The sequence below is a fragment of the Acartia tonsa genome, chromosome 11 (genome assembly GCF_053477335.1).
Source record: "Acartia tonsa isolate MP-2025a chromosome 11, ASM5347733v1, whole genome shotgun sequence".
Classification (NCBI taxonomy): domain Eukaryota; kingdom Metazoa; phylum Arthropoda; class Copepoda; order Calanoida; family Acartiidae; genus Acartia; species Acartia tonsa.
The window spans coordinates 12,554,829-12,582,661 of NC_137270.1; the positions used below are offsets into that span (position 1 = coordinate 12,554,829).

The 27,833-nt window shown below is 32.4% G+C and overlaps 2 protein-coding genes across 3 annotated transcripts in view; both read right to left on the minus strand.

The window, feature by feature from the left end:
* Nucleotides 1-308: 308 nt before the first annotated feature.
* LOC145331042 (putative methylcrotonoyl-CoA carboxylase beta chain, mitochondrial) lies at nt 309-7,494 on the minus strand. The gene is made up of 14 exons (XM_080175653.1): nt 7,266-7,494; nt 6,504-6,622; nt 6,182-6,282; nt 5,928-6,044; nt 5,531-5,638; nt 5,066-5,186; nt 4,762-4,879; nt 4,010-4,150; nt 3,219-3,340; nt 2,503-2,576; nt 2,182-2,283; nt 1,990-2,060; nt 1,165-1,368; nt 309-674 (listed from the first exon to the last, which is right to left on the minus strand). The coding sequence occupies exons 1-14, from the start codon at nt 7,439-7,441 to the stop codon at nt 542-544; spliced, it is 1,707 nt and encodes a 568-aa protein (XP_080031779.1). The 5' UTR covers nt 7,442-7,494; the 3' UTR covers nt 309-541.
* A 2,244-nt stretch (nt 7,495-9,738) lies between these two features.
* The window catches only part of LOC145331048 (uncharacterized), a 456,415-nt gene continuing 438,320 nt past the window's right edge, over nt 9,739-27,833 (minus strand). For both annotated transcript variants that reach the window (XM_080175663.1, XM_080175664.1), the window contains 4 exons: nt 13,281-13,637; nt 13,100-13,175; nt 12,710-12,822; nt 9,739-12,405 (listed from right to left, as the gene is read on the minus strand). In XM_080175663.1, the coding sequence (XP_080031789.1) occupies nt 12,263-12,405; nt 12,710-12,822; nt 13,100-13,175; nt 13,281-13,637 (689 nt within the window). In that variant the 3' untranslated portion in view covers nt 9,739-12,262. The remainder of the gene's footprint in view (nt 12,406-12,709; nt 12,823-13,099; nt 13,176-13,280; nt 13,638-27,833) is intronic.

The window sequence follows — 27,833 nt, forward strand, 5'->3', positions numbered from 1 at the left end:
CCCCAATCTAAGCGCTAAATTAATTTTCCTCAAAAAACTTAACACAATAAAGTGTAATAAAACTCCTCTTCGCCAATCAAAATAATCATCATTGAGACATAGCGTACTAATTTTCATGAATGACAGGAAAAGTCGTTAATTTTTTTTTTTTTTAATTTTGCTTTAGGCAACAAATCAATGCTTACATTTAGAAATATTGGACCCATCTTTCATTTACTATCCCTGTATCCCTAAAAAATTAAATATTAAAAATATAATCAAGTGTGCTATCACTTCCAACAATTATCAGAACAGCAAATTGTTACTACAGTTAAAACTGCTTCGTCCCCTTGATACATTCTTTTGTTTAATGATCCAATAATGTTATATTGTGTGTGTGTTTTTTTTTGAGGGGGAGGGGGGCGGTATATGAAACACTTAGCAGATTTGGTACTTTGTGGAAGTAATGGCACAATATAAAATTGCACTAGTTTATATAAACTAAGTTGAAAATATCCTTCAAGATTTTTTCAACTCAACGCATTGCTTCAACCCCTTCGGATTACATTCTAATAACGGATCTATGCTGCCCCCTGGTGTCCCGCAGGGGTACGTGGTTAAGCATGGAGACCTGCAGGGCTTTGGCCAGAACCCTCCGGGTGTCCACAGGATTCACTATTTCATCACAGATACCCCTGAAAAAAATAAGGAAAGTTCTCAATATCGTAGATATTTTTAAGAAAATTTTTCTAGGTTGTAGTTATCCGTTCAAAATTTAATACCTCTAATCATCATCATTCCCATTTCAAAACTAAGTTTCCTCTAAAGAACATTTTAATCACATTCAATAATTAAATGTTTTTGTTTTACTCGGAATAAATACCACTTTAGAGGGAAACATCTAAAAATAGAAGTTAATTTTCAAAATAAACGTTTCAAGTTATGTTATAGGTACTTATGTAAACTTTCCCAAGCTAGACAATTCAATTACGAAGAGGGCAATAGATTTAAAAACATATTTTAGAAGATAACAAAAAGGTTATATAAGCATTGAGAGCAAGAAACAAAATACATTCTTAAAATAAGCAGGCCTAAAATAAGGAAGGCAATATAGGAAAATTTGTGAATATTGAGGGTGGTGGATTAATTTATCTTCCATTGTCCTATCCCTATAATGCTACCCACCTTGACGCAGCCCATTGTGCACTGCCCGGCTCAAAACTGAACTTGCTCAACGGCTTCCTGGGTGCTTTGGCCGGCGGCTTATTTTCAGAAGCGGCTGCAGCTGCTTTGGCAGCCTCTCTGGCCGCTTTTTTAGCGGCTGCTGCTGCTTGTTGGATTGCAAGCTCTGCAGGATGAATTCTGGCACCAGGCCACATTAGATAAAACCTAAAAGATTATATTTAAAAAAATCGATGCATTTCTATAATTAAGGTCGGTCCGTAACGGATAGCTTTTATCGTTAATTTGGGCATGTTAAAGTTGACATATCAGTTTCAAACTTAATAATAATTACGATAAGGTAATATGTTAGAAGCAAAGCATCTAAAATTAATCAGGTCATAAAAATCAAAGTATACTCTAAACCATAACCTGTATTTAAGCAATTTTTCAATCAATTTATGTGTAAACATATTGATGTGTTCTTGTCAAATGCTGACTTTATGAGTCTACAGGTACTATTAATGATCGTTAATCCTACTATCTGACTTTAAAGCTTTTTCTTTACGGATGTTATTATCCTTGTTATTTTCTTTTTACATCAATCAAACCCAAGGATCTTATGTTAATATTAGTGTTTGAAACGCTTGAACACTTAACCTAATGAACCAACCAAACAAAATTCAATAAAAGTCCCCAATGTTGTTCATCCAAGGAATGAGATAACATAAAACTTCAGGGACTAGTGTAATAAACAACCCAATGCTCCCTTCCCCCTGCATTAAACCCACAATTGATGGATTTTGCAGAACCCTCAAATGTCACAGACATAGATCTAAAAATACATACCTAGGTTGAAAGGAAGGGCCACACATGGTATAATTTTCATCCCCGTAGGCTCCGGTTAGGTTCAATGTTACCTAAAGTAAGACGTTAGGTAAAATGTCTATTAAATAGTGAAGCTATTCTATTACTTGAGTCAGTCCGTATGTCTTTCCATCGGTCATACAATTACAAAGGTTAAAAAAATCGAATTGGTACCTTAGGAACTCTGACAACTGAAAGGCACTGGATTAATTTGGCACGTTCCTTCAGAACTGTCGCATCCACGGATAGGCTATTTTCTTCAGAAGAATTGCTGTTCTGTATGAAATAATTTCATTTCAGAAAATTAAATACAGATTTTACATCAAACCTTTAAAACATGGAATCAAACTGATAGCCAAAAATTGAGTGACTAGATTCAACATCTAACCTTCTTTCTTTTAGTTATTACAAGAATCTATTTTTTTAAAACGATGCGGAGGTGTCAGGTAGATTAATACCAACCCCTCTATGATGACCTCAAAATGAAATTGATTCCTGAAGAAATAGAATTGGAATGTCTCTATTATCACACAGCTGGACAAAATGGCCACCTTTCTGCGCATCGGCACCTAAAATTAAGATTTTTTATATTGGCGCAAAAGCTGCAACGTAATAAGGGGGGGGGGGGGAGTTCTGACACATTTGCGTAAACGGTGATTATAGGCTTTATCTTTGGACTGAGAGGATAGGTTATTAGGGATAAAATCATTCTTATATGATGAATTTCCCCCAGATTTAAGATTTTTTGGATAGGCCTCCAGGTGGTCTCTGTACAGGTAAAAATTAAAAATTAGATTTTTTTTGATGAGTTAGAGATTAATTTATAACCAAAATATGCTTCTTTTTAATTGTTATTCACATATTTGAAGTAAAAAACATACATATTTTGTCTCATAAGCTGACATCTCACTCTTTAAAATTTTTTTTTTCATTTTTACGTGTACAGAGACCACCTGGAGGCCTGGAGCTCCGGAACCTGGAGGCCTATCCAAAAAATCTTAAATCTGGGGGAAATTCATCATATAAGAATGATTTTATCCCAAATAACCTATCCTCTCAGTCCAAAGATAAAGCCTATAATCACCGTTTACGCAAATGTGTCAGAACTCCCCCCCCCCCCCCCCACCTTGTTTCACAAGTGCCTAGTCGAGCACAGAAATCTCCACCCCTATTCTTAAATTAATTTAAAATCAATAGAATAGCAGACCTACCTGTTATAGGGCCCGAATTTGCTAGAATTCCAACTGGTCGGCCCATTATGTAGGAAAATCCGCAAATTAAATTGCCACCAAACATCTTTTTGAACTCCAAAAATCTGCTTCCATCGACAATTCTAAAAAGTAAAAAGAGTAGGTAAGTAAGTAACTTAAAAATATGTATTTTATCTCTTTTCACGAGTAGTAGTTATGTTGACTATATTGCAAGAGTGTATTTTCTGCATAATTGACTCTCTAAAGAGGGGGGGGGGGGAATAAAAAATATGTGGTTGAGGGAAAAATATATAGTTCTTTAAATATTTTTCCATTTTTCCCCCCACCTTGGTGGAAAAAAACTAGGAGGGGAATAAATTAAAAATTTTGCAGCGGGAGAAAAAAATTATTCTTGTGCAGAACATACACCCCTGCTATATTGTTTTATATTGAGAATAAGATGAAAATCCACCATAGGAAAGCAGGTGATGTAATTTTGAAGATGTAAATATTTGATTTTTTGGGTGGATAATAAAGCATCAGATATATAAGGATCTTGAGTGATAAGACAATAGACGATGAATTGATAAAAATATCCAATTATATCAACAAAATTACCCGTGCCATTATGTAATTTGAACACAAAAGTATTGTACCACATTTTTCAAGATTTAATAAATGTACCTAAAATTTGTAAGCCAACGTATATGAGAAAATGTTTATATATTATCATAAATTACAATCCAAAGTCCCTCGATATCAGAAACCATTACAAGCAAAAATATTCACCTTGAAATATCTAATAGCCTTACCTGGCTATGACAGAATAGACATCCGATTTCTGGAGCCAGTCTGATCCTGCCAGCTGTAGCAGTCCCTGCTCATTGTACAGCGGTGGATTAACATCCTCCAGGTGGCCGCTTTCTGGAAGGTTTAGGGAGGCTATCACATCTCTAAAGGAAAATAAAATAGTTTATTGTGAGGTAAGTTCCAAGATTTTTCCATAGCCTTAGATATAAGAAAAAGAAAAATATTAAAACATAGGATTTTACTGTAAATGTTAATCTAATCGAACTTACATTTAATCGTTAATGACATATTATATATGCAACCGTAGTTACAACTACTAATCTTACTGTAATATGTATGAGAATTTATAAGTTACTTAAAGTGGAGGAATACAAGAATAGAAAATACGAGGATATGACAGAAAAAATTATTGTCAATTTAGATTGTTAACATGGACCTCTCTTATTAGTCAGTTTGTTCATCCAGTAGGTAGGGTAGGGGATGATGTAAAGGTGGTGGATTGAGGGATTGTTATTTAAGCCAACTACAAGTTTTACTTTATTAGAGTACATGATATTCTGGTGCAAGATCAAAATAATAATAAATCCATTAATAAAAGTTTGATAGCTTTTATATCCATCCACTCCCACAATGCCATATTCTAGACATCTATAGGTACCTATCGTAAAAATTAATTTTGCTTTTTATTGGAAAGAGATAACAATTTGAGAACATTGCCTCATTACTGGATCTATTTCTAAAATATGTAACCTACCTAGTTATTTCAAAGCTTTCCTCTTCATTTTGAGCAAAATGGTCAGTAATGCCACTGACACTGCAATGCATGGTTGCCCCACCCAATTCTTCTCCCGAAATTACTTCTCCTGTTGCCGCCTTTTAAAATTTTGAATCTTGTTTTTGCAGTCCAATAAATCGTTAGAAATTGTTGAAAATTAGATTAAATGTCAAAATCTTTTAAAATTTGAGGTTGGACAAATTACTATAATTTTCGGATCACCATTCTAGGGATCTTTGAGAACATCAAAATGAAGTTGTCCCGATATACAGCAAGATTAATTCCTTGACCAAGGGAGGGCCTCCCAAATAAATATTTCCAATCTTATGTGTGATTATTGCTACATCTGACATAGTGGGGGCGTACGCACCCCCGGCTGTACACAGTCCGGACACCAAGGCAACCTGGAATAAATATTATTTTTATTTATCTAGGACATTTCAAATTAAAAAATTAGGCGAAAGGGAACTAAGAAAAATATTTTTTATCTAAATCTCGCCTAAGCCTTACTGTAAAGTTCAATTCAATAGGATGGATTAAGGTGAGACAACATTCATTCTTAGGGCAAGAATTGGTTAAATTGACTAAGCTACTATGAGAGAAGCAGGTATGAGATGGTATGATATTGAATAATTCATTTGTTGAGAAGAGGAGAGCTTATAGCTTATACTAAACATGTTGCTTCACAGCCTATTGTTTAATCTCAGTCTTAAACTTAATAGGCAACATTATTTAAATATTTAATTACCTGTTGAATACCCTGACTGGACATTAAAGCCTGGTTGGCAAAACCGCGGCCTCCGCGCAAGAATATGTCGGCCTGCAAGGGCAAGAAAGCACCGCCAGTGTCCACTATCTGTTGTTTCAAATATTTTTTTAACTTGTCAAAGTGTAAGTAATCGATAGATATTTAAATATTTTGATCGAAGGGTTTATGGCATACTTCATTTCTGTAGTTTTGGCATGAGTGAGAGGGGGTTTGTTAGATCATATAGCCTAAAAATAATCAGTCGTGGAATTATAGGTAGTTTTGGAGTGAGATTTTATTCAATATTAAATTCCATTCATGCCTAGGAATTAGATTTCCTTAGCCTAAAAATGAGTAGTTGTCTGATGGAAACGCTAATTTTATAAAGCTAAAATTCCTGTAATGTAGGTAATCTATTTTGAGCAGCGATTTCTTGGATTCTGAGTTGTTTTGTAATGGTTATTGGGTAAAAAGTTCCGCCTTTCACTGTTCCGTCGTTTGCCATTATCATAACCTGAAATAAATACGTATAGCTGATCACAAAAGAAGCTTTTAGGATCCAACTGTAAAGGATAATTCTGACTGTTAATTTATACAAGTTAGAATCATATACAAAGTGGGATATTATATATTTTAATAAGGATTTATCACCTGTGTTCCATTAATAATGCCAACCCCACAGACAGAGCCCCCGCAGGGCACATCTCCATATTCAAGACCCAACCCAGCTGTTGTTCCTAACTCCCAGAACTCTAAAAACAAACACCATAGTCAAAGATTTTAGAGGTGATTGCTTCGTTATGTTCTTTCCCTGTATCAAAATTTTATTTGGTTTTATACGGTTAAAGTTACTAGAGATGATTTGATGTAGGACAACTATCCATTTGCAAAAATCCGATGAGAGAGGATAATCAATGTCCTAGGAGGAGCTATTAAAAAATGAAACTCATTGCAAACTTTAAAAACACCATACCTGTGTCTTTGTCCAGTATTCTATTTATCCTCTCACGGACAAAAACTTTCTTGTTGACTTTAACATGGCGCTCCATCCCCTTGGGACCCCCACCTTCGTGGCAAACATTCACCAAGCTCCTTAAAATAAAAAAGTTCATCTCACTTATTTCAGTTTCTAAATAAACTATTAAAAGTAAGGAAGTATTTCGAATTTTAACTGTAAAATTGGGAAAAGAGGTTCGGGGGGACAATAAAGTTTACTATTTTATAAATATACACCCCATTTTAATAAAGGAGGTGTGGACAAATTAATTTAAATAACATTTATATTAGTTACCATACACGTACATGTGTGTCTGCTTGAATAAATCTTAGTCGTTAAACTGAAATTTAAATATCTTACATGATATACCTATCGAATAAATTTAGAGTAAGATAAATCACAATTTTATTAAAGAATTAATCCTCTAAACAAGCAACATTCTTAAAAACAACAACACTCAAATAATGTGCTTTATTTTGGCGAACATACTGGTCTAAATATAAAGCTAGATTTCTATATTTATAGTTTATGCAGCAATATTAATAAAGCTTTTTAGATAAAAACAGTAAAATATATTACATCACATTATAAATAAATTATTTAAATGAAATAAACCTTTAAAAATGACAATAAACAAGATGGTGATAGTAAGAATTATTAAGTTTTAATTCAAGGGCAGACTTACGTATGTAATGACATACCCTTTATTGTAATAAAAGCTACATTTAAAAAAATTACCTCAATTCATTAACCAAATTTTCTCCTTTCTTAACACTTTCCTCACAACCGTTTAATTCATCTTTTATAACGGGAAACGGACGGCGGGACTGGGTGCTTAGACATCGTAGATTTCCAACCGTTTTCCATGGCGTGACGATCCTGGAGAGCCTGCAGAACGGCGTGCTTATTGACATTGTTTTTCTAGAAGTTGCAGAAATCTTCTCCGCATGTGTTTTGGTTGGTGCGCACTGTGCCGCGGTTTATTATGTAAACATTTTGGGACAAAAACTTTAATGACAAAAATTCCCCGGTACAAAAACTTAATTTACCAGTTTTTAAATAATTCATTAACATATTTATAATATACACCATAGTTGATAAAATATAGAAATAACCCTTAAATGATCTACAATACTTTTTAATCGATATCGTAAGAATATTTGCTTAAAAACATTAAGTTTTTTTTGGCACTGAAATTTACTGTCATTTATCAACTTCATAACATGAAAGTTCCATTATTTTTACAATTATTAAATAAGTTTCTTTTACATTTGGCAGAAACTTGTTGTCAGATGAATATTTGCTTACAACTCCCTTTGTCCGTCCGAATGTCTGTCAATCCATAATACGATAAAGATAAATATTTTTTTAAGAGTTTAAATATTACATACTCAGCTGCTCTATGAAAGGATGCATGGTTGGAACAAGGGGGTGGAGGGTATATGAAATTGGTGGAATTCAATTAGTTGAAGTTACATCTGCTGAAAAAATTGGGCGGAGTTTATGAGATTTTTTCCTAGAAAATTAAAGAATTTCCTGGTTTAATTTGGTTCAAGATAAAGAAGGTTGTTTGGGGTTTTGAAGTTCTTTAGAAATGACAAAAAAGCTCATTTTCAATAAAAATATAACTAACGCTGTCTGCCTATTCCTTTTTTTCCCTTTAACATGTTACCAATAGGTTAGGCAAAGTTAAACATGTTACTAATAGGTTAAGCGCTTAACCTATTAGTAGTATGATCCAAAATTTTATATCCCTTGTACTCTACCAATGTTATGCACCTGACTTAGAATCAGTATGAACCATTTTAACGTCTTCAAATATGACGCGTTGCTGGGCCGAGGTTCGATTGCACAACCTATGTCTGAAAGTCCTAAAGGTGTATGGTAATTTAAGTTGCTCCTATTTATGGGCAAAGGCATTCCCCCTACCATCACTATTAGTTTCACGCGCCTGACTAAGCAGCAGAAGATTCAATTTCTAATATTTATAATATTACTCAGAGTGGTCCAGTCTCGAACCCTACATCAAGCAGTCACGCAACCATTTACGTTATATTAGCGCTTTTAGATATTTTCTTCAGAAAAAATTACCTAAAAATTGGGCAATGATCGGTCCAGCCGTTTGTAAGATCTTTTATATTGCATCGCCTGTAGTGTTTACTCAAGTGATGTGGAAGCATGAAAAATAACTGCGATTTCCCTGTAAGTGGCTAGTCAAACACAAGCACAGAACACCCTTATTTTGATATAAGTTCAAAATAAGAAGAGGTAGATAGTTTTTCGTTTGTTTGATTATTACTTTAGGGCATAATGGAAAAACTACTTCCACTCATATTTTTTTCAATTTATTTTAAAACAAGGATGACAACATCCATAAGTAGCGAAGCTCAAAAATTATGAATAGACATCTGGAAAAAATGATCTTTAGAGTATGTCAAAAAAAATTCAATAATAAAAATCACGAAACCTTTTATAAATGTATATTGTATAATGGTCTTTTCAAGCATTAAGCTAATATAAAAACGTTAAGATCTAAAAAATCGATTTAGCATCCCAACTAATAGTAAGTCTTTATAAAACTTGGGCAATATAAGTAGAATGTTGACTTAATTCATCACTAAAAAATCCAATCGTTTAACTTAAACAGGAGTTGAGAAAATCACAAAAACTTGAAAAACTAGAAATCGACCTAGCACCCCAACCAATAAGGGTATCTTAATAAAACTTAATGTAGAGTGTAAACTTATTCAATCCCTAAAAATTTCGGTTGTCTATCTTGTATAGGGATCGAAAAAATCATGAAAACTTAAAAATCTAGGAATCGATCTAGCACCCCAGTTAACAGACATACGGACAAAACAATGTATAGACTAGATGAGCATATGTCACAGGAATCTTCAAAAAAAGAACGTCTATCTTTAATAGGAGCCGAGAAAATCACGTTTCCCCCATAGCACTACGGACTTACTGACAGACTGACTGACTGACGGACTTACGGACAGACAAAGTGAATTATGGAGTAGCTTCGCTACTAAAAAGAAGTTGGATTTAGTGCTTAGTTATAGTCATAGATAAGAAAGTTACTTGAGGAAAAACATCAAAATTATTTTTATTTTTAACCCATCTAGTACATAATTTTCTCCATTTCTGATAGACAGAAAGACATACACACAGTTAAAGTTGTAGAGGATCTTTTATACAAAAAAAATAGTTTTTAATTATATTTTATTTCATTTCAATACAGGAAAAACTATATGTACAAAAGATTGAAAAAAGCTACAAAAATATGAAAAATTCTCATAGCATCAATACAAAATATAGCAAAATATTGCAACGCTTTACATTTCAAAATCTTTTCAATAACATTGCCAGTGGGGATTAATACTTTTTTTTAAAATTCAAAGTAATATTTCAGGCAATTACAGATAGCTGATTAAAATAATATAAATTTAAGCTTAAAATTTATGAAATATACTATTTTAACATACTTTTAATATAAGATTTTAATATCAAAATCTTAGTTTAGATAATTAAAATAATTTTAACACAATTAGCTCATTCAAGGCATTATAAAATGTTAAAAACAAAAAAATAAAATCAATTGATAAAATGTTTTTACTTTTACTGTTAACATTTTAAGCCTTTTTCTAACATACATATTTAACTCATACAAAAACACATATAAAATTGACATTAAAAGGGCAATGAAAACTTGAAAATTTAAACTAAAATTGAAGATAAAAATATTTATCATTTACAAAAAAAATAATCATATAAAACTCATTCTCAAATGACAAAATCATTTAATTTAATAACATAATACCATGAAGAAAATATTTTTTAACTAAATTATTTGATTATAAAACTGTTTATAGCAAACAAAGAAAAAAATGCTGAAGAAGTTAAAAAACCAAAAAGAATTAAAAAGAATAATTTGGAGTGTTGAAAAAAACCGCAATCAAAACAAAGATTTGTCTGTTTGGCAGATGGGGTGCTGGCAAATTTAGAATCATCAAATTTATAAAGATTTTAAGTTGAAAAACTTTTCATTTAAACGCCAATAGATGTATGAAAGTTATTATTATATTGTTTTTTTATTAGTTGAAAAATATGTAGAATGTAGATTACAATACTTTTTTGGCAAAAAAAATTGGGTAAATCTTTGTCGGTTGCAAAATTGCCAGAACCCCAACTTCCTCAACAGAATTGTTAATGTTGTTGTTGTTGTATATTTGTCACAGCCAACTCGGGTTATCACATTGCTTCCTATACACTCTGCCGACACACACTGGCCCAAAACTGCCAACAACAAAAAAAAATTTTAAAAATTAAAACCACCGAAATATTAAAATTGACAAAATTTAAAATATACGGCAAATTTAAATACTTAAGTAAATTTAAAAATAAAGTTAGACCAGTGTGCAAAAAGAAATAATTTTAATACAACATGTTACCGAATCACAAAGATAATAAAATCATATCATTCATTAATTCATTCAATGACACATTCAATCAAAAAATTATCTTTAATTAACATGAAAAATGTTAAAAATCATAATTTTAAAAACTTTTTTGTTAATAAAAGATAATTTTTAAACAAACATATTCGCATTTTTTCACTCTTAAGTTCATATAGACAAAAAATAAAGAATTGATAATAAATTTAATCATTTTTAATATCCTGTACCAAAAATAGTTTCTAAAAAAAGTTGATAAAATTAAAATATTATTTCCTTTAAAAAAGGACATTTTTTCACAATAAGTTACAAAATAAAATATAACAAAAAGGTCTAAGCTAGCTATGAAAACATATACTAAAAAAAACTGATTTTACAAATCAATACTGGATTGAAAACTTTGTGATTATTTTGATAAATATTGACTTAGTAGATAAGAGAATCCTTTTAAAATTGACTTTTTTTCATTACATCGTTTTTGTTTGTAATAAAGATATGTTTTTACATTGACTATTTATGAAATGCCTCTCGAAATATGCTTAGTGTTAGAAAAAAAACATATTTTGTTTGTTTTACATTTTACATACATATTACATATACAATAAAAAAAATATACATAAAACTCATTTTTACTGGAAAACTACATAGTTTAAATTTGAAATTACTAAAAATCCACTTCTTACACAAAGTGGCATGGCAGTGATTGATTGATTTCTCTTCAGATTTTAGTTGTAACATTAACATGGCAGTGTTATGTTCACCCACAGACTAGTTCATAATATTAATGCAGACTAGCTACGCTCAACATAATTGCCCTCATCCTTGCTAAAAGATAATAAAATGGATTATTAATAGCAGCCATTGAAACCATTTTAAAAATATGGCTTAGGCTGTGAAAATTACCCTTTTTATTATGAGGCAAAAATGAGAGCTTTTTTACTAGTAACTTTTGTTTTACAAATCCATAAAAATGGATTTACAGGTAGCTTTTAATTTCATTGAAGACTAGCTTGAATATGCTATCTATCTATATATGTCTATAGATTATCTATCTATATAGACTGGCTGTCTATTATAGACTATCCATCTACAAAATAAAAAAGTTTTTTTCTTCAAGTTCTAATGCAAATACAACAATAGATAACTGTACAAAAATGCCACATTATCATATAGCATTTTTAGATCACCAGAAAACGAGTCTAGCGGCTACTGAACAGCAGTTAGCGGCTAGCAGCTAAAGTTTATATGCAGGTCCAAACTTGGGCCGCTCCAGCCACATTATTCCCAGCCGGTTCTAAAGATATTGGCGGGGTTGGGGCGCCCGTTTTTGCCGCCGGCAGGTGGGCCGCCATTTCTTGTCGGCGAAGCTATTCTATTTCTGGCAACATTGTTGCCACGGCCCTCAGGAAAACCAGCCATTTCTAAAAAAAGGAAATGTTTAAAATATTAAAATTCGATTTGCCTGTCAGTTGATCTTAATATCAATTAAATTGTCTCTGTAACATAAAAACAAAATTTGTCTGTAAGTGAAAAATTAGTCGCCCTTTAATTGCAAGCCTTTGTCTGTAAGTCCTAAATGTACTAATAAGTAAGGGCTAATGTATCTCTTATATGCAACCTGCAACAGCACATATCGTAACGTTTAAAATTTCAAGTATAAGCCCAGCTTAACCGGAACCAAACCACTCCCCATCCCCCCACCACCCAACTAGGGAATATATTTACCTTCAGGATAAAGTCTGCTGTGCCACCACGCCTGTCCTGCAGGGATACCTCCTCCTCCTGCCATGTGCAGCCCCCCGGGGGGTCCTCCGTTCATACGGCTAGGACTCTTCATCCTGCAATGTTTACAATTTTCTAGATTCTGAACCTTTAACTTCAAGGTACATAATTGTTTAGTACACAGGGATTTTAAGGTATAAGACAAAGGGAGATAAGTTGTTGTAAATCCACAATGATGATTACCAAAATTACCCATTTTGTAAATCTGTAGATTAAAATAATTTGTTGAAAAGTTTGGACGCTGCTAGTTTGAACCAACCAATCAAGATTAGATAATATCACCCAAAGTTTTTGAGCCAACAAATGAGAGAGTATGCTTATTGATCTACTTACCTTGAAAAATTCTTTTCCCTATTTTTGTGTGTGAAGGCAGTTACTCTAGCACTCAGTCCATGGTAGTAAGGATCATCTGAAATAAACATATCAATGTGAGTGAGTTGGGGATAGAGTGTCTTAAAGAATAATTTTGCATTTTTTTTGTAATTTTGTAAATTTGTAGAATATAAAAACTTACCAAGCCTTTCTCTCTTCTCCTCTCCTTTTTTATTTCTAAACCTTTGTCCTCTGGTTCCACCGCGGCCCTTCAGAGCAACATTCATCTCCTCTTCGATGTAATCATCTGACAGGTCGTTGACACCTCCCCTCTGCACCCAGTTCTGCGGCGGATAGTATTCCTTCTCTTTGCCGCGTCCCGTGGGAGCGTTGCCGCCAGTTCGGCCGCCGGTGCCCTCCTTCCCGGAGCTGCCCGAGCTGCCGGACGGCGTTAAACTGTAGGGGTCCTCGTCGCTTGAGCCGCTGCCAGCTGGTTTTTTAACCGCCACCACGCCGCCGTTTTGGAATTGGCCGTTAGGGACCAACATTCGGCCGGGACCTGAAATACATAGATAGTTAGGAATGTATATAAATTAAAAAGATATGTACAGAGAGATATAAATGGAAAGATAGATATAATAATAGATAGAAAGATACATCCTATATACAGATATATAATCATATTAATAAATGATAAATAAAAATATAAGTAGGATGATTTTCAAATTTCGGAAGGATACATATTTATGTAGTTCTATATACTTTTTTAGCTTGCTAGCATAGTAATAATATGAGGGATAATGAGAATAAAAAGCATCCTAATGATAAATATCCCCCTTGCGGCTGCCTTTGAATTGTTTTGGGCAATTTTTCACAAAATGGACATGCATGTTTTTCCAAACAGAGAAAAAAACCAATAAGTTAACTTTGTATTGAAGGAGGTTTCTTTGCACTTCCCTTTGCATTGCCACCCTTGCCATAGCCAGTGAAGAATGTAAGTTTCAACTTTGCAAGGCATTCTAACAAAAAAGCTTCTTGAGTAGTGGAGTAGTGAAGAGTTAGTCTATGAATAAGATGTTTCTTTGCTTTTCCCTTAACTTTGCCACTTTTAAGTCTAAAGTCTGTCATAAAAACAGATTATGATAAGGAGGGGTAGAGTGATGCTTTAAGGGAGAGAGAAAGAGAAGGGGGGAAGATGAGGGGAATGGGTAGAAATAAAAGAAGGCAAAGGGGAGGGTGAGGTAGACTGTTTTGAAACATGCATGTTTGGTTAGTTGCTAAACTTCATTGGTATGAGGGTATGTCCATAAATCTCTTAGTGCCCCTAGCAATTCATAATAACACATTTTTTGCATCTTCCTATACATACGTGGTTAAGAATATCCTATTCTCAGGGGCGCAGCATCTATAAAACACATTCTGTTTGTCTGTCCGTCAAAATTATTTATTAAAGAAGTAATGCATTTAGATAGAAATTAGAAAATTCACGTTTAATATACAAAATGTATGGAGTCAGTTTGGGAGTTTAATTTTTTTTGCTGTAACTTTTCTTAAAGCTTTTTATTTACATATTTGCATGTTATAAAAACAAACAAAACTTTTACCTATTTTGGCTTTTCCTTAAAATTTTTGGTTCATGTAAAGTTTGAGTTTTATTTTTAGCTGTTAAGGCCTATCTATATTCAAAGGTTCAAATTTGCACAAATATTTTAAGATTCAAATATATTTAACTACTGAATAACTATCCCCCCCCCCCCCTCCTCACAAACACAAAAAATGTAAAAAAAATATATATCTAAGAATCAACACTTACACAAAAGCAAAACAAAAATTTGTTTGAAGTTAAAACACCTAAAGATCATATGTTTTAAGTGTTGATAAAACAAGGATAATCATGTCCCAAACTAGCTAAAACAATTCAGCGACATATTTGTTGCAACAAACACAGCAATTTGCAATAAGTGACAATTAAATTTGTTATAATATTCCTTGAATTCATGTCAACTAAGATTTATAAGTTTTTGTTTTAAATGTCTATGATTAAGGTAGATTGATTACGGACATACTAACATTGCGAAGTTATAGAGTAGCTGTGCGTCTAAAAACCCTAAATATTTTCTTGGAACACACACACAAACACAATCTTAAGCTTATATTAGACTTCAAAGCAAAATGGCAAATTAAAGCAATGGCCATTTTTAGGAATTTTAACCGATTTTTGGAATTTTCGGATTTTTAAGAACTCTTACTTCGAGCCACTAAATTATCATATTGTCCCTTCCTTATCTAGTTCTTGATAAATTATTACGAATGCAGGGATACAATAATGGCAAATAAATTAATCTTCTCCAAATCTTTAAGTGTTATTTTATAGTTTTGGTAAATATTTAGAGAAAGAAAGGGTTGATGATCAATTTATATATCATTGTCCTCTCCCCTCCCTGACTAGGAAGCTATTCTCGTAATTTTTAAATGTCTTTACATGCATTCTTCTATTCTTTATTGTTTTATGTAATTTGTTAAACACATTAAGAAATATATATATAATAATGGATTTATTATTACATGGATCTTACACCAGATTATCATGTACTCTATTGAAGGGAAACTTTGTAGCTGGCTAAGATAACGATCCTCAAAATCCATCCCCTTCCTACTGGATGAATGACCAATAAATGATGTCTATGTTAGATTTTAGCAACCCCAATAGACCACAATTCTCCCCCTGTCATAATATCCACGTATATTATACATCCATTATATATACATTTGGTGTTCGGTCATTTCTGCATATATTTTCAGAGTGATAACTTGAGTTAGCTTAAAAACATTAAGATTTGATTGGTTGGTTTAAACAAGCAATGTACAAACTACTCCAGCTATAGTTTTACTCTACAGAGGGGGTAATAATTGGGAGAGTGTGTCAATATAACGCCCATTGTTCTATCCCTTAAGATCGCTGACTAAGCCAGCAATTATTGGATATTCAATTGATTAAAGATTGCTACCTTGCTTAAGAAATTGTATTCGTTTGCTAAGTTTTACCTTTTAGAAGAAACATATTTTGAAAGATTTTTAAAAGCGAAGCTTTTCTATAATTATTAAAAGCGAAGCTTTTATAATTAGGGTCAGTCCGTCCGTACGTCCGTCCGTCCGTAACGGATAGCTTTTTTCATTAATTTAGGCATGTTAGAATTGTCCTATCCATTTCAAATTTTGCACGGTGATTCCTTTAGTAGTTAGGTACGATTTAGAAAGCGTAGCAACTCTATAATCATTACCAAAATGTCCGTACGTCCATTTTAAACCTGTTGATTTTTTTACTTTTTTAACAACAAATTTTTATGTGAACTAATCATCTGATTGATCTGATTTTTGGTATATTGATTCCTGGGACAACAAAGTATAATGTAATAAGCGAAGCAACTCTATAATTAAGTCCTAAAAATGTAAGTATGTCCATAAACATTATCCTGAATCAAGCAGTTTTTAACAAATTTACTTACAATTTTGCTTTGACCCTCATGATTTTATATTATGATTATTCAGTTCTGACACTATTCAAGTGTTAATGTCCGTTTGACCTACCGTTTTAGTGCTTCGCTTTTATGGATGTTGTCATCCTTGTTTTCTATATTTTTCCTCCTTTTGCCAAATTATGTTTGCTCTATATTTCTCACAAAATGCAACGGATAGACAGACAGACAAGTTTGGCAGTTAAAGTAGCGCAGCTACTATATATGTATGTTACTTTCTACGTTTTATGATCTATATTTTTTTTTGTAAATTAATCAATCATATTTTAAGGTTTCTTGTTTGTCAGTTAAGATCACGCCAACCACTGAACCGATTAGGTTCTCAATTTTAAGTAAGATATTTTTAGATGTAATTCTTGGGATGGTTTTATATTTTTTTCTGCACCTTCCTCTCCCTTTAAATATAGAGCCTCTAGATGCTAGTTGGATAGAGAAAGAGTGCTGTGGGCCTGAAATTGAATGTTGTTAGAGGGCTGTTAACTCCCCCCCCCCCCACAACCACCCCGTTTGCTATAACCTGTGCACGAGACTCAATTGCATCTTTAGAATTAATAGGATATAATAAGAGAGCCAAAATTAGTTTTCTAGATAAATTATTTTGAAAAAATGTTATAAATTATTTACAATTACAAGCTGAGGATGGAACAAAAGAAATTTACTTCAAAATATTGGCAGCGAAAAAGGATAATTTTGGACTAATAGTTCAGCAGTGATGAAGGAATAGGTCAATTGAAGATATATTATTATCATACCCAAATTTTCCAGTTATGTATTCAAAGAGGTAAGGAAAGTAGAAAATTTGTCTAAGACTAAACTTAGTTAAAAGAAATAAATAGTCTAAAAACATCCAGGGAACTATAGGAAGCTTCCATAAAATGGAGAACTCTATCGGTTAAATAGTTATCAAATATTAAGCTACAAACCAAATAACCTTACTACTTTAAAAAAAAATATTGGCTTCCATTGACTTATCTCTATATTTCTAATGTAACCTAAAGGAATAATAAAGGGTTAATAATATAAGTGTTTACACACAGTATCAACTATCTATCATTTGATTTGATTGCAGGATTTTTGTTTGAAAGTCATTGCTGGACAACACAATGAATTTCTCTATTACTATTATCTACAACTACTGTCACGCGCCTGTTTTAGCCGCAATTTAGGCTGTATAAACAGAACACTATTAGGGTTATTAAGGGTCATTTAATAAACACCGTTTTAAACACTTTAGAATGGTCCTAAAAAAGGAATAAAATAGCTTCACAATAACAGCTGCTATTGATGTTATATCCCTACTGTAATTTATTGTAGCACATAACTTTGAAAATGGCCTTTTAAACTTAGTGATATATTTTTGGCAGCTTAAAAATAGACGGGTTTATCACAAAAAAATGATCCAATCATAGGACAATGAAAGGTAAATTTATATTCCCTTAAATAGATAGATATAGATTGAAAGATTGATTGATGGACGGATGGATTAATTGATGGATGGATAGGTGGATGAATGGATGGGTGGATGGATGGATGGATGGATGGATAGATGGACGGACGAATGAAAAGATGGATGGATGGATGGATAGATGGATGGATAAATGGATAGATGGATGGATGGATGGATGGATGGATGGATAGATGGATGGATGGATGGATGGATATATGGATGGATATATGGATGGATGGATATATGGATGGATGGATGGATGGATGGATGGATGGATGGATGGATGGATGGATGGATGGATGGATGGATGGATGGATGGATGGATGGATGGATGGATGGATGAATAGATAGATGCATGTATTGATGGAAGGAAAAATGGGTGGATAAATTAATAGATGGATTAATGGATGGTTTGATGGATAAATGAATGAATGAATGAATGGATGGATGGATGGATGAATAGATGGATTGATGGATGGATGGATGGATGGATGGATGGATGGATGGATGGATGGATGGATGGATGGATGGATATATGGATAAATGGATGGATGGATGGATGGATGGATGGATGGATGGATGGATGGATGGATGGATGGATGGATGGATGGATGGATGGATGGATGGATGAAATGATGTATTGATGGACGGAAGGATGGGTGGATGGATGGATGGATGAAAGGATGGATGGATGGATGAATGAATGGATGAAAGGATGTATTGATGGACGGAAGGATGGGTGGATGAATTGAAGGATGGTTGGATTTGGATATATGGATAGATGAATGGATGGATGGATGGATAGATGGATGGATGGATGGATGGATGGATGGATGGATAGATATAGATAAATAGGAGGAGAAAAACTAATGTATGTCATTATGTATAAAATAAGTTGGCTGAGAATGATTAATATAAAGATAGATAGAAATTAGATGCAAACAAGAACAATTTTGTACATAGGTACTAAGTAAAGTCGCAACAAGAAAATTAACAATTACAATAGTTAGAAGGGAATAGGAAATGGACTTAAACTTTTAATAGTCTCTAAAAATTTGGAAATGTAGTTCTCATATTTGCTGGCTTAAAGATTTTAAGTACAAAAATCTTGATTGGGTTGTACAAACAAGCAGTGTTCAAACTTTTACACCTATTAGTTATAAATTTGTAATTATTATTTGGAGTGTTCTTTCCACTGTCTAAACTCTCAAAATCCTTGGTAAATACCAACAAAATCTAGAGAATTTGTGCTATAAAAAGGATAGAAAGACAGACATACCGGTGTACCTCCAAACTTATATATATAGAGCAGCCTCTCTGCTGGAGGCGTACCACCAAATTGATCTCATTAGAAGAGACATCATTCAAACGCATTACAAAGGAGAAAACTCAGGTATACGGGGATAAGACAATGGACGAGAAATTTATCTTCAACATCTTTGTTGGTTATTTATCGCACAGTGTTATAGACACCTTTCCGCTAATATTATATGGAAAAATTATTAGATTAAATTAGTTTTGTTAGACACGAGGGGCCGAGATCCCGGGCTAACAAAACTTGTATTAATTTTATGATTTTTATCTAATGTTCGTGGAAAATTGTCTGTAATAAAATGCCATACATTATTTTCAGTATGGCTGAGAACCGGTTATAATTCAACGGATATTAATCGGTTTCGAGGCCATACGGGAGAGGGTTGTATAATGTATATCAATTTAAGCGCCACTGAACTTTCCCTTTATCTATGAAAAAAAAGTGCAATCAAAATTTTTGCACGGATTTAGCTAACAAGAATAATTTAGGTCCAGAAATACTACTGATAACATAGTGTGCAGTAAAATCTCTTAAACTGCAAATAAAAGATAAATGGATACATAGAAAAGATTTGGGGAGAATTATTTGAGAGAGAGAGAAAGAGAGAGTGTGAGAGAGAGAGAGAGAAAGAGAGAGTGTGTGTGAGAGAGAGAGAGAGAGAGAGAGAGAGAGAGAGAGAGAGAGAGAGAGAGAGAGAGAGAGAGAGAGAGAGAGAGAGAGAGAGAATGAGAGAACGAGAAATTTCTTTGCTATTGCATTAAAAATAGTGATTCTAGATTAGTTATCTTTTTGGATATAGGGATAGGGCAATAGGCAATAAATTTTATATTTCCCTAATTGTTCAGTATAATATTCTGCAATTGGATAATGCTAAATAATTAGAGGGAAGAAATAATTATTATTAGCTTCCTAATATGGGTGGAGAGTTAATTATTCGTTATTGTAATTTCCCTGGATTCCCTGGATTTATCAATTCTACCATCTAGATTCCATTTAATAAACCATTACAAAGGGTTTTTAACTAGGCCTTGCAATACAGGGATCTAAATGGATAAGACAATGTTCGTTAAATTGGTGTACATCCCCAATGATGATACATAAAATTACCTCTTCTGTAGATTAATAAGTAGTTGAAACGTTTAGACACTCAACTATATAAACCAACCAATCAAAATTCAATGAAAGTCCCCAAGGATGTTAAGCCAACAAATAAGAAAGCGTTATTATAAGACTTTGGGAACTAGTGCAATAAACAGCCCAATGTCCCCTCCCTGCCTTGCAATGCAAAGATGGGACATTGGAAGTTAATTTAATCTTCCCACCTATTCAAAACCTAATATGTCTCTTGCAGCTTGCATATATGGGTACCCAAGAAAAATTTTAAACAAGTAATTCTTTATAAAGTTGAGTTTTTTATATCTAACCTATTGTTAGCTTGTTATTGCTGCGCTACTTATGGATGTTGTCATCTTTGTTTCTTATTAAAGTATAAAAATAATAAAAAGAAGTTTAAGGAAATATGAAATCATTAGTGTACATTAACTTCCCCAAATGTATCAAAACATTAGAACAGTATATTATTTCAAAAGCACAATGTGTTACATACTATACAACACACCCTTTTAGTTATCTTTAATTTTATCATTATACGAAAATAAATTTATAAGCATTGATTATAAGTGTACCTTAGGGGCTTATCAACATTAAGCATTGTTTCTAAAAATAAAAAGTTGTTTAAAAAACTATTGCTCGGCAACCCCGCGTCTGCCGTTTGTAAGTGAGTTCGTCTTTTTATAACTTTAGAATTAAGCTGGATGTCTAAACCTGTTCTTGAATAGACAATCCATCTCTTTGGATTTTTTTTATGCACACAAGTGGGATTAAATTTGAGGCTTATGAATGAGGCACGGCTGCCGAGCCCTGTGTTTAATTATTGCCCCTCTATTATCCAACTTAAAAATATGCGAATATAAAATTGCAAGCGTATGTGATAATATGCGGAGGCAAAGGTACACCCAAATGATTATCTAGCTGACCATATGTCACATTAAGTCCACATTTGTCAATTGAAAATTACTCAGACCTGTTAGACGTAGTTGCTCCTATTACACCGACATAACCCAAAGTGTATTTATTATAAATCGATATATTATCACTTAAATGTTGCACCAGATTTTCATGTACTCTGATAAAGTGATACTTGCAAATGGGATTGAAACTTTAGACACTCCACTTAATGAACCAACTAATCAAAATTCAATAATAGTCCCAAAAGTTATTTAGCCATAGAATAAGAAAACGTTATTATAAAACTTTTGGGACTTGTGTAATAAATAGCCCAATGACCCCTCCCTTCCAGTAAATAGTTCATTTATTATTTTGAAATTATGCTACACAAGACATAATTTAGAAAAAGATTAATTTATCCAACATTGAACTATCCCTACCTGCTGGCCCTAACTGGTCAAATTGTTATATTTTTCTAATTAATGCATAAAACTGATCGTTAACCTTTTATAATAAGATTTTAAAAATTTAAAAGAATCATAAAATTTAATGAAATCTTTGTGTTCAAAGGCTCCATTGTTAAAAAGCATTTCAGTAATTTTTTTCAGAAAATTGATTAAATTTTGTGAAATGAAAACCAATAAAATTTGATAATTCTTGTTTCTTGTAAGTAGAACAGCTACTCTATAACTACGTAATGTCCGTTTGTCCTTCAGACCATGATTATTAGAAAAAAATTTTATTTCTGGGACACAATTCTCTTAAAAATCAGGGATCTAAAGGGATAAGACAATGGCCAATAAATTGGTGTAATTCTTAATGATAAAACACCAAATTTCCCCATCTATAGACACTTAACTTAATGAACCAACAAGTTTAAATTCATTAAAGTCCCTTATGTTTTTAAGCAAACGAATAATAAAACGTTATTATAAAACTTTGGGGACTAGTTTAATAAACATCCAAATGTCCACTCCCTTCCCGATCAACATGCTTGTTACATTTTATTTTTCATTGTTACCTCCTTCTAGAAAATTGATTTAATTACAATTTTATGAAAAATAAATTAAACTTTTCTACTTTTCTGATTTAAAACAGTGGGAACAATGGCATCTATTTTTTAATATACAACCCTTTTCTCCCCAAATATTACCTATCTACCAGAGGGTGAATTACATATTAATATTGGAAAAATATTAAAATATCATCCATAGTTATATTCCTGTATTACTAGCTTTTCTAGTGATCTTAAGGGATAAGACAGTGAACGATAAATAAATGTACGACCCCAATTGTGATAAACAAAGTTACTTCTTCTGTAGATTAAAATTATTAGAAAAAGTTCTGACACTGCTGAATCAAGAAAAAGCTCTCCAAAGTTTTCAAGCCAACTAATGAGAGAACAGAGGTGGATTCTTAAAAAAATTTGTTTGTGATAAATCCACCAAAATCACATTAAAAATTTACAAAAAAATAAATAAAATCTTATGTTCATAACCCTTCTATGATTTTGTTTATTTTTTGTAAATTTTAAATGTGATTTTGTTGGATTTATCACAAAACAATTTTGCCCCACAAAGCGATTAGTGGGGCAAACTTTTTTTAAGAATCCACCTCTGGTCAAGACGTTTAACGGGCAGTATAAAGGCATCGTAATTAGAATAATAATTTTAAATTCCATCAATTGAAAACCCTTTTTCTCTTGTTATCGAAAATGTTTTTCAAAGTTTAGAAATGAACAGTTATAAAGAAAATCATTCATATATCTAAGGGATACAGAGATAGGGCAAAGAAACATAAATTAATATATCCACTAAAAAAGGGAAAGGTAGGTTGCGGGTAAAATCCGTAAAGGTTGTGTGTTGTGTTAAAAACAGTAGTAGAACAATAAAAATGTATGTTAACTTATAAAAAAAAATTGTTGTCTATTGTTCTTTTCAATAAGAAATACACATATTTAGTGAATATTATCGTTCTACTAATATTTTTAATCCTTAAAACACACACTTTTACGGATTTTACCCGCAACCTTCCTTGCCCTTTAGTTATAATGAAGAATTTGGCAGGGTTAGGGGTAAGATTAATTTATCTCGCATTGTCCTATCCACTATACCCTGGGAATAATAACCTTTTAGATAAAGACCTTTCTTTCATGTTTCTTTTGTATGTGTGTATGTCTTATTATCCTGTTAAACCTAAAGACTTTGTGTTAATATGTAATACTAGCGGCTTCGCCCCTAGCCTCTAGGGGCTTTGCCCCAAGAGGGTTGATCAAACCAATTTTTCGTATTTAGTTTTAAAAGAAAAATTGAAAAAAAAAATATCTTTGGGGGGGCGGGGTAGTCGACCCCACTATTTAATTTTAGTTTTAAAAAGAAATTTTTTTTTTGGGGGGGGTGTATTTTTCATTTGTTGGGGGTGTCCCACCCCCAAAGAAAATAGTTAAAAACCTTACCGGGACCTATGAGAAGCTACCCTGTAAAGGAGAACCCGATCGGTTCAGCGGTTAGCGAGATACTTCGCTACAAACAAACAGACAGACAGACAGTCAAACAAACATCGTTCTACTTTGTATTATAGATTAATGGTGAATGTCGGCTGTTATCAACTTGTAAAGTGGCCCTTTCTGACATATTATCGACATGCAGTTTTAACATGGTTTTGCCACAAATTTACGTTTACAAAATGACCTACAATAGGATTGGGGACATTGGACTGTAAATTATACTTGTACCCAAAGTTTTATAGCCACGTTATCTTATTCCTTGACTCAAACACTTTGGGTACTTTTGTCGAAATTTGATTAGTTAATTCAAACTAGGGTATCCAAACTTTTCAACCTAAAGGAATTTTGGATGTAAATAAATTTTTCTACCAATGACCTATCCCTTATGATAATATCATAAAACGCGATTCTAATGACATTATGACGATAGCAATATGTTGATATAACAAGAGACTAAAGGTTATCAGGGTGTGTAACCCCCCTAATTATATTTACTTATAAGGTAAAACATGCTTATTAACTCTGTCTACAAAAAAAGAAAGAAACAGAAATTTTTGTTGTAAAAAAAACTCCCAGGGACAAAGATATAAAACTATGGCGCCAATTAAATCTACATGTATTCCCCCTCCCCCCCATCCAATATACACTAAAGGCAGATAATTTTACACATTCAATTTGGGGGAAGAATAATTTAATGTCTGTTGTCCTTTCCTTTTTCCCTGCAACAACTTAAAATTGCTTTATTAGAAAGAACTTCACCACCCTTCCCCCTTCCCCCAAAATATCTTTAAAATTACAGCAAAATTATTAAATTAGCGAAAATTTCCATTAAAACTTGTTTACTGGTATTATATTCAACATAATTCTATAATCAATAATAAGTCTTTGACTTTTGTAGATATAGGTTTTAGGTAATAATGCAACAAGTTAATGCATATTATACTTGTTATTTAAACTAGCTGCTTCGCTCCTTACCTCAAGGGAGGTAGGGATAGATAGAGAAAACCGCCTAAAAAACCCAAGACATTTATACAGCATCCCTTATAAGTTCAAACAATTCGCACCAGCATTTTCTGAGATCTTTAGCTTCCGATAAAAAAAAACTTACTACTTTATAAAATAGGATAGGATGTCGTATTGTTAACACATAACTTATTAAAAAAATATTTCAATACACTTCAATTAAATAGGTAAAATTTTAAAGTTTTTATAAAAACATATATAGCCCCTCAAGCCTCTAAATTAGGGCTAATAATATTCTTTCTAACGACGTTTTTCCATTGTGACAAAATTTCACAAAAGTATGTATTTGAAAAAGTGCTATGCGCTTGCAGTATGATTAATAAAACCTTATGTTTACTATCATTTAAAACCTTACATTCTAGTATTGATATTTGGTTAAGGAAAGGAACAATGATCATAAAAAATAAAAAATAATAGATAATAATAATAAAGAATTCTTATATAAAAATCTATCTTTGGTAGGCTAAAAAAAGTTATGGGGAAGGGTTATAGGTTAGTTTTTAATGTTTCTTATTTTATAATTAATGAACAAACACCTTTTTAAACAGATTACAACATTATGTAATACACAAAAGCTAAAAGTATATATAAGAAGGGGGCGTTAGGGAGGGGGAGACACTTCAAATTGACACACTAAGAGAGAGACAGGCGCACGTGGTGTGCGCGCAAAACAAAAAGTGCATAATAGTTATTTATCGCATCGTATTATAGACAACTTTTCGCTGATAATAAAATGAAACATTTTAAGATTAAAAGCAGTTTTGTTAGCCCCGAAGGGCCTAAATCCCGGAGTAAGGTTACCTATTTCAGATAATAAATACATGTCAATTGCATATAAAGCAGAAAAAAATACGTATTATCTCAACAATAATTAGAATAGACACACAGAAAACTTAGAATCAATAAGTTTTTATTGTAAAATATTTTTTCTTATATCTTTCGCTTATTAAAACTATTATTTTCATCATAAAAACATGTATTCAATGGAGGGGGTGGGGAGAAAGCTAAAAATTGCATTAGATCTACTTTAAGAACATAAAGAAAAAAAAGGGGGCAAGGTTTCATAAAGGGAACAAAAAAGAGCAGTAGGAATTTTTAGATTAAACTTAAAAGGCAAAAAAGGGATGATATTCTCTCTCTATCTTCTTTCTATCTCCCAAGATAGCTGGTGAAAAGGGGAAGGGGGAGGGAATAACTATCTTTCTATCTATCTTCATAAACAAAGAATTTTGTGTGAACTTTACGCTTCACAAGGAAACAGGTATAGATCAATAATATATTAAATTCTCTTTACCTTACTTTATTTATTAATTTAACAATGTATCCTTTTCTGATTTGTAAATTGGAATAAGATTATATTAAATTATCCTATTCCTATTTCCCTGAGGCTAGTGGTTGGGCCTTATGCCTGTGAGTAGGCCTTGTTTAAACTGAGGGAAATTATATATAGGCCCTATGGGCATATTTATATACATTCATACAAATTTTGCCTTTTTTCTCTCTTTCTTTTCCATTTAAATTCATACAAATCATCTTTGAATACATATGAAATACTTTTTTAAAAATAAATATTTTTAAAATTTTGTGGTTATGAAATGAGTAAGCTAAATTAAGGTAAGAAGCTTGTTTTGAATCATGGGATCTTTACAAAAATCCGATACAGAAATACAGACAGACAAAGTAAGTTATAGGGTAGCTTTGCTACTAAAAAAAAGACGACAATATATAATAATTTCATAGAGAAAACAAAAATCGATCCGGGTTTAGGCGTTGGCTTTACAATATTTTTTTTGTATGTCTTTAAAAAGCTTGTTTTCTATTGGGTGTTGGCTATTTTCAAAGTGATTTTTAAAATCTAATTAATAATCTATAATAACCGTGACAAATTTTTAAGAAAATACTCCTAAAACTTTTGATGATTTTTTTCAAAATAGTTTTAAAAATTTTAAAATGTCAGATTTAACTTTTAAGACATATTTTGTTTAATTAGATTTGACATATTTTATTTTGGTTTCGTTGAAAGTTTTTATAACTTGATTAGACTTATCAAAAAAATCAATCTATAAAAATATAAACAACCAGTTTTTAAAAAAATGTAATAAGCAATTTATTTAAATTTTGTTTAAAGTACTTTTAAATTCTTTTACTCATGTTCTAAGTGGTGCAGCTAAAACTTACTAAAACCTTTTGAGAACAGATCTGGATCTTTAAATCTTTTTAGAGGTGAGTCGGATCGGGGTGCGCCGAATTTCAGCCAATCTCAGCGCGGCATTTCATAAAAGGCTGTGCTCTCATTGGTGGAAAGTTGGCTCACCCCGATGTGGCTCACCACTAAAATGATTTAAAAATCCAGCTCAGAATATCATTGAATTATTAAACTGTAAAAACTAAACTTCTTAGCTATGCTAAACAGCTTCATGGCAGTTAATGTCAATAAAGAAGCAAGATTTGTCATCATATTTGAGAAAAATCTGAATGATTTAATCCACATTGAAATCCTTAGCCTAACCTTCTATTTATCTATTTTTCTATCTACTTATTTATCTATTTATGTCTCTATTTAAAATATTTGTGCAATTTTCCTTTTTTATATCTTTATCTATCTAGAAATCAGTAAATAAAGATAAATAGAGTTATTTCACGAATATTACAGGATAGAGGATTTAAAAATTCGGATCTACTGCAGTTCACGGTAAAATATTGCTGGTAAGCAATATTTCTAAAACTCTATGAATTTTAATGGCTGCTAGCTGCCAAACGGCTGAACGTACAGATCATACCCGCACACCATTTTAAGCCTTAAGAAGGCCTACAAATAATCTGGAATAGTTAAGATCCAATTATGCACAGGGAAAGCTTCACTGAAGAAAAAACGCGTAAAACAGGTCTTTTTAGCGCATTTCTCTGCACTGCAAGATAAT

Bases quoted from the DNA above. Each gene is read 5' to 3' on its own strand.
- LOC145331042 (XM_080175653.1), bottom strand. From the start codon at position 7,441: ATGTCAATAAGCACGCCGTTCTGCAGGCTCTCCAGGATCGTCACGCCA. The intron at 3,341-4,009 runs GTAAGGCTATTA...TTTACTTTTTAG, and splicing joins GTCTATTCTGTCATAGCCAG to AATTGTCGATGGAAGCAGAT. The intron at 2,284-2,502 runs GAATCAATTTCA...TATTTCATACAG, and splicing joins TTCCAATTCTATTTCTTCAG to AACAGCAATTCTTCTGAAGA.